This window comes from Etheostoma cragini, chromosome 1 (assembly GCF_013103735.1).
Source record: "Etheostoma cragini isolate CJK2018 chromosome 1, CSU_Ecrag_1.0, whole genome shotgun sequence".
Classification (NCBI taxonomy): domain Eukaryota; kingdom Metazoa; phylum Chordata; class Actinopteri; order Perciformes; family Percidae; genus Etheostoma; species Etheostoma cragini.
The window spans coordinates 22990863-23002448 of NC_048407.1; the positions used below are offsets into that span (position 1 = coordinate 22990863).

At 39.8% G+C, this 11586-nt stretch overlaps 1 protein-coding gene across 1 annotated transcript; it reads right to left on the minus strand.

Annotated features, from left to right (window-relative positions):
* Positions 1-669: 669 nt before the first annotated feature.
* Positions 670-7662, minus strand: tacr2 (tachykinin receptor 2). The gene is made up of 8 exons (XM_034871549.1): positions 7521-7662; positions 6743-6893; positions 6045-6340; positions 3639-3833; positions 2913-3063; positions 2618-2737; positions 2455-2531; positions 670-2359 (listed from the first exon to the last, which is right to left on the minus strand). Exons 2-8 carry the CDS (start codon positions 6875-6877, stop codon positions 2035-2037), a joined length of 1299 nt encoding a protein of 432 aa, XP_034727440.1. The 5' UTR covers positions 6878-6893; positions 7521-7662; the 3' UTR covers positions 670-2034.
* Between the last annotated feature and the right edge of the window lie 3924 nt (positions 7663-11586).

An 11586-nucleotide genomic window follows, 5' to 3' on the forward strand; every position in this document is an offset into this window, starting at 1 on the left:
ATGTTTTCAAAAGTCATAGAAAAGTCTAAAAGGAAGCCCCACATCACACACACTCTTTGCTTCTGTTCACTAAACACAGACTGTATTTGTCCAACACTGTCAACGAATCAGTCACTAAATAAAGACAAACCTGCATGTGTCAACCCAATGTTGTAGTTTTTTGCACCAGATATTTTGCACTTATGTATGTTTAGATTATGTGTATTGGTGCTAGTGTTCAGAGACAACCTTGTCACTGTTTAATAAGAACATAAGCTCTGTCGGCGTCATGCCTTCTTAAATTTCCTTTGGTAAAACACAAAATCTGCCCCAGTTCAAAGTGGTGCTGCTACTGTACTGCAGCAACAGACCTCTGCAACATGATAACAATGTGTAGCAGACAACTGAGGGACTTTGCACAAACGTACATATACTGTCACATTTATTCAACATTTTATCAGTTTTATTTAGGCACATTCAACTACCCTGCTGCTTTGTGTAGATAACATATACAACTGTTTCACTTTGTAACTGTGTGTATTTGAAAGTCTAAGATGTTAAAACGAATCAAAAGTTTTTTTCTCGACATTCTGAAATGAGGCTAACGGTACAGTATTTATAACATAATGTTCCTACCATATGTGCACAACCATCACAAAGTCCCTTTACATGTCCACTTCAGCATATTAAACATTAATACATACAAAACGGATTACATTTTACATCACATTCTTCTAAGTAGCAGCACTTACTTTTTAATCTTGACTTTATTGCACACTAACCATGAAAAATGGCAGTTGCACAAACCAGTGAAGTCCCAATATACAGTATGAGCTACATACTGTATGAATGTACACTATTTGACCGATTTAGATGGAATGCACTGTACAGTAACAGCTACATGCTCATAACTGATAATGAGGGAGATCCAGCAAAATCTACAATATAAGGTCAATTCAATTTGGTTTTATTCTTCTAAAATGTACAATAATCAATTAATGTCAGTGTTGTTATGTGTTTTGGTTTATGTTAGACACAGGAGGAGGTGTCCTTACTGCTACTGAAATTGTGTTGATAGCTGGTTATGACACTTTGACGTAGAAAATGTTGAGTGTATCCTTAATTCAGTCATTCCATATTGGCCCTGCTGCTATAGGTTACACCCTGTCTAGCTAACGATGTGCCTGTTGCTGATCCTTAACCTCTGAATTTATACCACAGAGCTCCTCAGACAGATCTTTACTAACTTAATAAAAGTTATTTATTTTAAGGTCATCAATATGGCTGATCCCACACTATTAGAAATTACTTTTTTTCTTTAATAAACTGAGCCACTAAAGGTTAACTTTAATTAAAACTTTGTGTTGTGATTGGTGAAGGTAAAATGCAATAAAAAATGTCCATTTGAGAAAAGAAATCCTTATTTAAAGTCCCATATCTGTGGCAATAAAAAGAAGAAAACACACAACAACAATAACAATATTAAGGCTTGGTGCTGATGCCAGTGGACTGATCATCCATTACATGCTGTTGAAATCCACTAACCACACAAAAAACTCTACAGTTACACAAACATATCCAAAGTTCACAACAGATTCAGAAAAAGTCAGCGATGAATGAAAGTATATAGACGATGGAGGGAGGAGGAAGAGAATGGGCTTTAGTAAAAGAAATGAATGAGGGATGGATTTATCTACAGACTAACACTTGAAGGAATAAGATTCTCTTTTTTTGTCCAGTATGCAGGTGTGGTTTCTTTATACATAACTAGGTTTCCACAAGCTCATATGACTAATTTGGCCGGTACAGCAAAACATCCATCAGCTTGAAAGTCACATTAATTGATATTCCTCTTTAACAAAGAAGGCAATTGGTCCCAAACCAGGACCAATGAACACCTCTTTACTTTAAGGTTTTCCACATGGATGAATGTCACCATTCAGCAGGCTCTCCTCTGTCTTTATCGGCTGCAGTCTATTTTTTATCTGTTGTCACGGTAGAAAAACCCTGTTACCTTCCCATGATGAAAGTGCTCATTATGAATTGTTTCAGTAGTCAGCGGCTATGCTGCATAAGTTTGGCTGCTGGGGATTTTGTGTCGTCTGGCCTCTTCACTGCATGTGTGCTGTATGTTTTCAATGGTGATTTTTTAAGCTGCAAGCAAACATCTCTCTCTCTGTTTAGCTGAGTGCTGACAGCCACATTTGTGTCAAAGGTGTTGTTTGTTTTGATGGAGGTGTGTGCGTATGCACTGTCACTGCGGTGGCTGCGTGTCATGGTGACTCTGAAGGTGTGCGTGTGCTGCAATTCCATCCTGTCCTCATCCGACACTTTGACAAAGGGACACCAAGCAAACGCATGACGGAAACCTGCACGAAACCTGCAGGAAGAGGTGAGAATTGTTTTTCTGCCTTGTGGTTTGGGATACTGAAACGTGAGGAGTTTCTGGCTGTGTGAACACAGTATGTATTTTACCTTTGGTTTAGACAGCAGTAAATGATAGGATTGTACATGGTCGAACTCATCGCCAACCAGAATATGGCCAGATACACCTGACAGAAAAAGGAAAAAGAATGCCCAGTTAATATATAAATTGGACTAAAAATATGTAATAACAGACAGAAAGGCAGATGCTGACCTGTTGAATGTAATGTTGTTTATATATGTCTCTGTTAAATGATCCCAGTATGAAGTAGATGTGGTAGGGCAACCAGCACATGGCAAAGGTCACCACCACCACAACCATCATCTTCACCACCTGTCGGCAATCAAAGAGAAAGGATAAGTAAGCAAATTTTTCCATATTTTAAGTTCCAGTCCAACATAATTTAACCATACTGAAGGTTGGGCCCAGGTTATTTGAACATGCTGATGATAGTTTACATATCAAAAGCCCAGACTCTGAGTTTATGACAGCAGAAAAATAAAGTGACCTTTCTCTTGGCTGTTATCTGGCTGTGGTAGTGGTATGTCGCCTCTCCAGGGATGTGCCCACCCCACAGGGATTGGCCAACCAAACTGTAGGTCACCAGCATTACCAGTAGAGGGAGCAAGTAGATCAGCAATATCACTGCAAACTGGTAACTGGAGAGGCAGAAAAAGAAAACAAAGCTGTAAAGGTTTCAGATATTATGAAGTTGTGAGCTGACATTTTTGAACGGTCCCTCTGGTTGACATCCATAATCTGCCAACATAGCTTACTTTATATCTAAACCAACCCCACTTACTGCCTTCACAACATTTAAAAGTGACTTGATAGATTACAAAATGACAAAATTAAATAATTACCCTTAAGAAAAGTCAATCAAGCCTGCAATTGCTACTGTCGGTAAGTCTTTAGTAAATAGTTTTTGGTCCAGATGTTTTTTGTAGAGAAGGTGTCAAACCTTGGGAGCTAAAAAGACAACCCATTACAAAACATCAAGTGTGGCAATCAGTAGCAACACACAATATTATTATAATATCCAAATTTCTGGGACAATATGCATACATGTATGTGAATGGTGCAGTCAGTATGACTATAATAATTTTTGTGAAGCTACTGATTGCCACACTTAAACAGTGAGTGTATCAGTGGTATAGACAGTGTGTTTGTGTTGATAACTTGTTGTTTTATGTTCAAATCTGCCTTGTTGTAGATGTATGTCCATGCTTTTCACCTTAGTTGATGTGTTCCTCCATAATCGTCAGGCCAGTCGACCATGCACACGGTTCTGGGGTAGTAAAATATTGTCACACTGTAGTAACACTGAGGGAAAGCCAGGGAGATTGCAACTGCCCAAATCAGGGCAATCATAACCTTTGTAGAGGTGGAGGAGAGACGGGGCTTCAGAGGGTGAATGATGGCCATGTACCTGAAAGAAGATAAAGAGCTTTATTTATTCATATCATATCTATCAGGTGTCTTTATAAATGCTTTTCTGTGCCACAGATGGTTAAAGGTCACGCTCTGGTTTTTCAGGAGAAAATCTCCCCAAAAATAGTGGCTACAACACTCTCGCCAGACATGGTGCTGTGGTCTCCAACAACAAAGCTGGCATATGTTGTGAAATTAACACTACCATGGGAAGATGGGGTTCAAGAGGCTTATGAGAGGAAAAAGAACAAACATTCCGACCTGGCAGCTGAAGCATCCCAAGACGGTTAGAAGACCATTATCTTCCAAGTAGAGGTTGGTGGAAGGGCAAGTTATCTGGAGGTTACATGTGTCACATGGATGGGAACTAGCGCACTTCCAGCAGCACTTCCATTCAGTTATCAATCTAATCAGTTCCTTTGTAGGTTGCTCTTTAATGCTGTCGCAGGAACCTGGAGGCAGCAATGATGACGCAGTGGTTAGTGACGATTCTCTCCGACCAATCAGTAGTTGCCTTGGGACACTCCATGGTGTAGCCCAAAATGGTTCAATCAACCCTCCGTCCGCCACTTCTGAGAGTCGAATCTATCTGACACCCTCCATCTCTTCAGGCAATGTGCCTCTGAAAGTTATGCCAGTCCTACTACATTACAACTCCAAGTCAACTGAAACCTTTGCAGTCTTTGATGACGGTGCTCAGCGGACCATGATTCTACCTGCTGCTGTAAAGCAGCTCCAGTTAGCTGGCGGGCAGGAGAGCCTTGCCCTCCGTACAGTACGACCTGACATTACTCACCTCAGTGGATCCAGGATCACCTTTGAGATTTCCCCTAAAAATAACCCAGTGAAGCACAATAAGGTCCAGGGAGCCTTCACTGCTTCAGGCTTGGACTTGGTGGAGCAGAACTGCCCAGTCCAGATGCACCAGAGACAGCACGCTCATCTGAGGAAGATTCCTCTTCACCCCTTCCATAATGCACAACCTCTAGTGCTAATAGGGTCAGATCATGTTCACGTCATCCCTGCCATTGAGCTGGTGTGCCAAGGTGCAAAAGCCGGCCCCATAGCCTTCCAAACCCCCCTTGGGTGGGCACTACAAGGTGCAGATCCAAACCAAACATCGGTGCCTCAGTGCCTCTTCCTTTCTGTAGCCAGTCCAGAGTATCTCCTTTACCAAAATGTCGACAGAGTATGGCAGCCCAATTGTTTTGAAAAAAAAATAAATTCTGTGGTATTGTATTAAGGGCAGTTTATGTGTTTCATTGTTGCAGCTGGTAACACCAAAGAAAATGCCTGAACAAAGTCCCATAAAATGGTTGTTCCACAAATTGGAAAGTAATGAGGAGGGCTTGTCGTGCTGTGAGCAACACCTGGTCTGATCTTAGCATAAATGGCTCATTCACCACTACATCTGTTGTGAGCCACAGAGAGCCATTGACTATATGTGTCATGCATAAATATGAGAGAAAAATGAAATGCTCCAATGAAACTCTCCTCTGTGTAAAAAGTCCCATTATAGTGTAAATACATTTAAGAGTGTATTGGGTGCACCTGTGCTGTTAGATAAAGTTTGATACAACAGCACTGCAGTAATTCCTGTCTTTGTGAAGTTTATACTGTTCAACCCTATGTCAGAAAGGCAAAGATTTACCACTATGACCATAATTAGTGATTGTGTTTTCTTTCACTGAATTGTGTTAGTTACATTTTGTACGTCTCTTTTTATGTAAATGGGAGTGGACAAAACATTAGAAACACCTGTGATATCATATCAACATAATTTATTAAGCGCAATTTCAGACTAACAGTCTGACCATTCACGCTCCAATTTGCATTAATGACATCTGTATCTCTGCTGCTTGTTGACCCATTTCTCCTTCATGTAGCATTTGCCTCTGAAATGGGTGAATAGTTTCTGCTGCTGCTGATATACTGTATAGTGATGTTTAGCCACTCCAATACACCATGATTCATAATCCATAAAGGAAGAATCATTAATACATCACAGATTGTGTAGTATTTTAGAAGTTAAGTGGGTTATTTGCAAATACCACTTTCTGGTATAAGAAAAAGAAAAACATTTCTTAGGTGCTCAGGTTCCTTTTAAAATCAGTTTGGATGAAAGCATCCACTTAACTGCAATGTAATTGAGAAGTTCAAATCAGAGATAATGTAGTTTTTGCACATATTATCAACAGAGCTTTCTTACCTGTCCACTGCGATGGCGGCCATCGAGTATATTGATGAAAACATGGCCGTGATGGGGAAGAAGTTCTGAAATCGGCAATAACCCAGGCCAAAGTACCAGTCATTGTGAAGCGCATAGACAAAGTTAAAAAGAGTGTTGAAAGTTGCCATGGAAACATCAGAGAAGGCAAGGTTAACGATGAAGTAGTTGGTTACAGTCCTCATGCGTCTGTGAGCGAGAATAATCCAGATCACTGTGACGTTACCAGTGATGGACACCAGGATGATGAGGGCATAGGCTATGGCCCACAGAGCCACCTGAGAGAGGAGAGAAGAGGAGAGGAGAGGAGAGGAGAGGAGAGGAGAGGAGAGGAGAGGAGAGGAGAGGAGAGGAGAGGAGAGGAGAGGAGAGGAGAGGATTGTGAAAAAGGAATATATTGTGTGTAGGTACAGGACAATCAGAACACTAAAGAGCATAAGTGAGAAAAAAATGTAATTGAAACATTAGATAACACTCTGTACTGGCTAATTTCCATCCGCAGCCCTAAATACGCTTTTTTTTTTTCAAGACCATCCCTATTACCCAAATTTTCATAAACGTATTCAGCCATTCTCAGATGATCAAAGTTTGCTGTAAATGGTTCGAGGCTCTGGATGTAATACCCCAGTAAAGAAAGAGCTGGTCCTTGACAGTTTTATCTCTCATCTGTATTCTCCCACCTGCCAGTCGGGTTGCTGGAACTGATTCCCAATCGTCTCGTTTCCATCCTCCAGCCAGTCGGTGGTCACTGAAAACGGTAAAGAAGTGGCTTCCATCTCTCGTTCAATCTGTTGAATGAGACTCTCGCCGTCCATAATCTTCTCCGTTCACCTGGTGACAGAAACTTTATGTATAATTGCAAGTGCGTTATGAAGGTCATAAAAGATTCACAGTAGGTCATTTAACCTTCAGATCTCCCATCTTCTAATGTTCTTCTTAAAGGCAATAGCCTTAGATATTTAAGTCACCAAATAAATAACCAGATTTGGAAACAGGTCATGCAGTTCATATAAGATGTTGTACAAGCTGTGTTTTCCCTTTGGGTTGCATACTGCATTTCGTTTTAAAGTTTTTGAACCAGAAAAAAAATCTATGCATTTCAGATTTGAGGCAATCATGTCCAGTGTTAAATTACACTGTGAAAACATTTGGCTCGCTGAACAATAGCCGAGTCACCTTAGTTAATAATCATACATCATATCACTATAATGGCAAGTTGTACAGTGCATTGATAGCCTAATCTTACAGCAGTACGTTAGTTTTAATAAACCATTTCCTTGTGTGTTAAACTTTTTTTTCAGCCAACATTTGAGTGAAAAGATTTTTTATTAACTGTGACTAATACAAATCAACCAACATGCATCACAGGCATCACACACACGCACACACACACACACACACACACACACACTAATAGGTACACACATGAGACAAAATATTTGTTATTTTCCATCTTACCTGATTAAGGGGTTGAGTTGTCAGTTTTAACATCAGTTTATCCAATCCATAGTTAATAATGTCCAAAAACTAGCAAGCATGCCCATCCAATAATCCATCAAGACATCTCTGCACTCTCTCTTGCTCTCCCTCTCTCTTCCTCTCTCTCTCTTTCTCTTTCTCTCTCTGACATATACACACTGTTTCTGTCTCTCCTTGGAATGTGCAACTGATTACTATGCAAGCTGCTGAGAGTGAGACGGACCAACACGCAGGCACGCGACTGCGAGCATGGAGCTGCGCCAAGAGGGAGAGAGAGAGAGAGTTAGCACTTGGATTTTTTGGAGCAGTGTGTGTGAGAGATGTGAAAAAATGATGGAAATATTGAAAGACAAATGGAGTTGTATTAATTGAAGGCTGTGCATGACTCCATCTTAAACAGGGAAAGTAGATAGGTGGCAGCTTGGATGAGACAGCTACACAAAAAAAGGAAGACAAAGATGCAGCCCCAGTATCCATCAATTTCCAGCTCCCCGGAAAAACAAAACACTTCTCTGGTGTTACCCATAAATTTGTATATACTATTTATTATCTATGCTTCTTCAATGGAGTAAACAAAAAATTATCTTGGCTTTTTGCACCAAATAAACCTGGCCCTACATGTTACTCATGTTAAATTGCACCATGTCCTATATATTGCACTGCAACTGTGAATTCCTATTTTAATCTATTCTGTCATTTTTCACTTTTGCATATGTATACATAAATATATGTATACATATATGTAAATGTATATCTTCCTTGTAAATATAAATAAGTTTTTCTTTTTATTTCTTCATTTAGTTCTACTTGCATTTACTTTGTTCTGTTGAAATGCCTATTTTGTTGTTTTATTTTATTGTAATTTAATCTAATTTATGTTTTCACATATTCTGGGTGTAGCACAAAGGTGACTACAACTGCATTTCATTGTGCAGTCTTAACGACAATGAAGTTGAACCAAAACCTGGACTTTTGGGGTCCATTCAGTAGGGTCTAATTTACTGAAAGCACTGTGACCCACAATCACCAGCAGCAGTAATCACTTGGGATTGAGTGAGATTGTCCTCCTGAGGTGTCCTTTGACATGATTGAAGAGGTAAAACTTAACTTCTGCGTGTGTGTATGGATTTTTGGTGTTGCCAGAAAAAGTTCAATTCTTGGTGGGGAGTCTATCTATTCTTTGCTGTCGCTTCAACAACAGTTCTGTTTCTCTATGTTGTTTTGTTTTGAACAAAGTCCTCCCAGTCAATAATGATGATGATGTGGATCTTTTTGAGGTTGTGCTTAATGTTGTTTTCGTACCTCCATCCTATTGTTAGAGCATTCTGAAACACAACACTTAAAGAGATTGTACGAGTCATGTTTATATGCTGCTGGTTTAAAAATGTGAACTTAGATTAAAGCATTAACCTTTGCGTACCTGTAAAAATACACAGGGTCAATATAGGTCAAAGTCTTGGCATTGTCCTGGTATATCTTCAAACACATGAACTGTTTCAATGAATGTGTGTTTAGAAAGAGATATAGGATCTAAATATGTACTTTTGACTTGGTCATTTGTTACCACAAGGTGCCACAAAGGACATTCATTTGTACAGAGTGTTCACATTTCTATAAGTACAGTGGGGATGTTTGTTCATTGCTCTGACTTTATTTGTGTTTCCCTACACACAGCAGGTAGTCTAGCTTTATGCTTTCAATATTTAATGGTTTCTATGACTCTCTGTCTTACTATTATATCTTTTCTTGGGCTTATTGTTGCTTTTATTCTACCCGACAGTAACTACCCCCTTTGTTGTCTGTCATTCCTCACACCTCACACTCACTCTTTTGTGTCTCTTCTCCCTCCTGCATGTGTGACTCTCCGATGTTTCTCGGGGGAAACCTACTCTCTGTTTGCATGCGTTTGCACAGAAAAGAAAAGATAGAGCCTGCTGACTTCAGCTTAACTTATTCTGTCTTTTTTCTGTTGTGTGTGTACAGTATGCACTGCATGTGGGTACTTTCACATGTTCATTAGAACCTTACTGGCCAGCAGGGCCTGGTGAAGGGCATGTTGAAGGGTAAAGACAGGAAATGAAGTTGTTATCAAGCTAGTGTAAGTGTACATAACATGTGCAGTCTCATGAGTGACTCTAAAGCCTTAAGCACGAAATAACAGTAATTACTATCCAGGGCCTATAACACCAATGAGGAGGGGATGAAACACAACCTGTTTACCCTGCAATAGCACAAAAAAGAGAGATGGCTACATTGACTCACACTTCCTTAAGTCTTCTTTTAAATGTTGCACACAATAATAACTAAGTGATACCTCAAAGTCTACATCTAACCGCTGACAGGTATGAACCTTTTGCACTGCTAACTAGTCAGTAAACTGTCTGGTGATATTCTCAGAATAAAAATTAAGAATATGTCTGATGAAACCTCAAACTGCTCAGGTTTGCTTTGCTTCAACCACTCAGACATCTCCCTCTTACTAACTCAACAGACTTTATCGGCTGCTGACAAGGGTCGACCAGAGCCAACGGCGCCAGCCGGACGCACTGCAAACACCTAGGCCGATAGTTGGCCACAGACTGCCCAGAGATGGCTGCCTGCTGTTTTGTTGTATTATGGTACTACATTTTAAAATTTGTTCCACACAGCTGTATAATCATTAGCTTGAGGACAGCCTTATCATTTAAAATCTTCCCAAAAACAATTTTTTTATGGTAAATTGTAGATAACAAAGTTAGATTGCATGTATGTTTTGGTGCAATGTCTGTATTGTGTAGTCTCTAATTCTTTAGTTGGTTGTTTTAGCAAGTAAATAGGCACAACTTTAAGTTGCGTGTGGAGGTCAGTGTATGAGACTTTGACAAAACTGCATTGAGACATCAAACAAAGGCAGAGATAGGACATTCAATACTCCAGATTTCATCCAGGTCAGATGGATTTAAGGACAACCTCGTTGAGATGATCCAGCCCCTGACACAACATAGTAGTCTTTATGGTCTTTGCTGTGTTTCACCATTAGGGGGACAAAGTTACATGTTTTGACTATATGTAAAAATACTGGATGTAGTTTCTGTGAAGTCCGCCATTGGTTTGTGGAAAATTTAAAGCCTGGAGTTTGTCATTACGGGCGTCCCCATCTTGTTTTTTTTTCAACCAGATGTGAAGATTTTTGACGAGAGGATGGAGCTGGGGAGGATAAAGCAGCCAAACTTGTGTTGGTTATGGTTCCAATTGTGCTGCGCTAGAAGTAGGGTTATTTTTAAGAAAGGTTAAAGGAACTTGTTCGATCAACTTTTCAGGCCCGGATGCTTCCTCCACTAATTTTACAGTCTATGGTTTTGATTTACTGTGTAATCCATAAATTGCAGTTTATTAGACCAAATGCTTATTAAAGCAGAGAAGAATTGTGTTGCATTTTTACACTTGATATAGGTTATAGGCGTCTCATGTATACTCCTTGGCAACAGTTGGTATTTGTCTGCATAAAGAAAAACATTTTGTATCTATGTGCAAAAAGGGCAGCGTTGATGTAAAGCATGCTTATTATTCGCTGTTCTTTTACCAATTCCTAAATCCATTCGTATTGATATTGATCAATACCAGTGTTTTTTTTTTTTTTTTTTTATCAATACCAGTGTGCTGACATCGATACTTTAGTTTCAGTTTCTCTCCAGCGTGCACTACTGCGGTTTCATCAGAGCGGCGCCTTTCTGTCTGTGTAAGTGCCGCTGCTCTTAAGTCCGGCTCCCGTCACAGCCTGGGCTTGGACACTTAGCTCCTCCTCCCTTTTCTTGTGATTTGACGTTGTACCAACACGTGACTCAGCAGCACCAGGCAAACGAGTAAAATACAGTGGGAACACAAAAAATGTATACAGCATATGGAAATTATGTCCTGTGTTTTAATTTATAAAAAGACTAATCCAAATGTAAAATCACAAAAACACTTGGGCTAAAGGTCACGAGAAGTCATGCATTTTAATCATTAAAAAGTATTATCATATCGGTATAGGCGATATTTCCCTGTACTACTCGGATCAATACCA

Excerpts from the sequence above, each read along its gene's own strand:
- tacr2 (XM_034871549.1), bottom strand. The coding sequence starts at position 6,877 with ATGGACGGCGAGAGTCTCATTCAACAGATTGAACGAGAGATGGAAGCC. Across the intron at positions 2,532-2,617 it reads AACAACATTACATTCAACAG|GTGTATCTGGCCATATTCTG; the intron begins GTCAGCATCTGC and ends TTTTTCTGTCAG. Across the intron at positions 2,360-2,454 it reads TACTGCTGTCTAAACCAAAG|GTTTCGTGCAGGTTTCCGTC; the intron begins GTAAAATACATA and ends CTCTTCCTGCAG.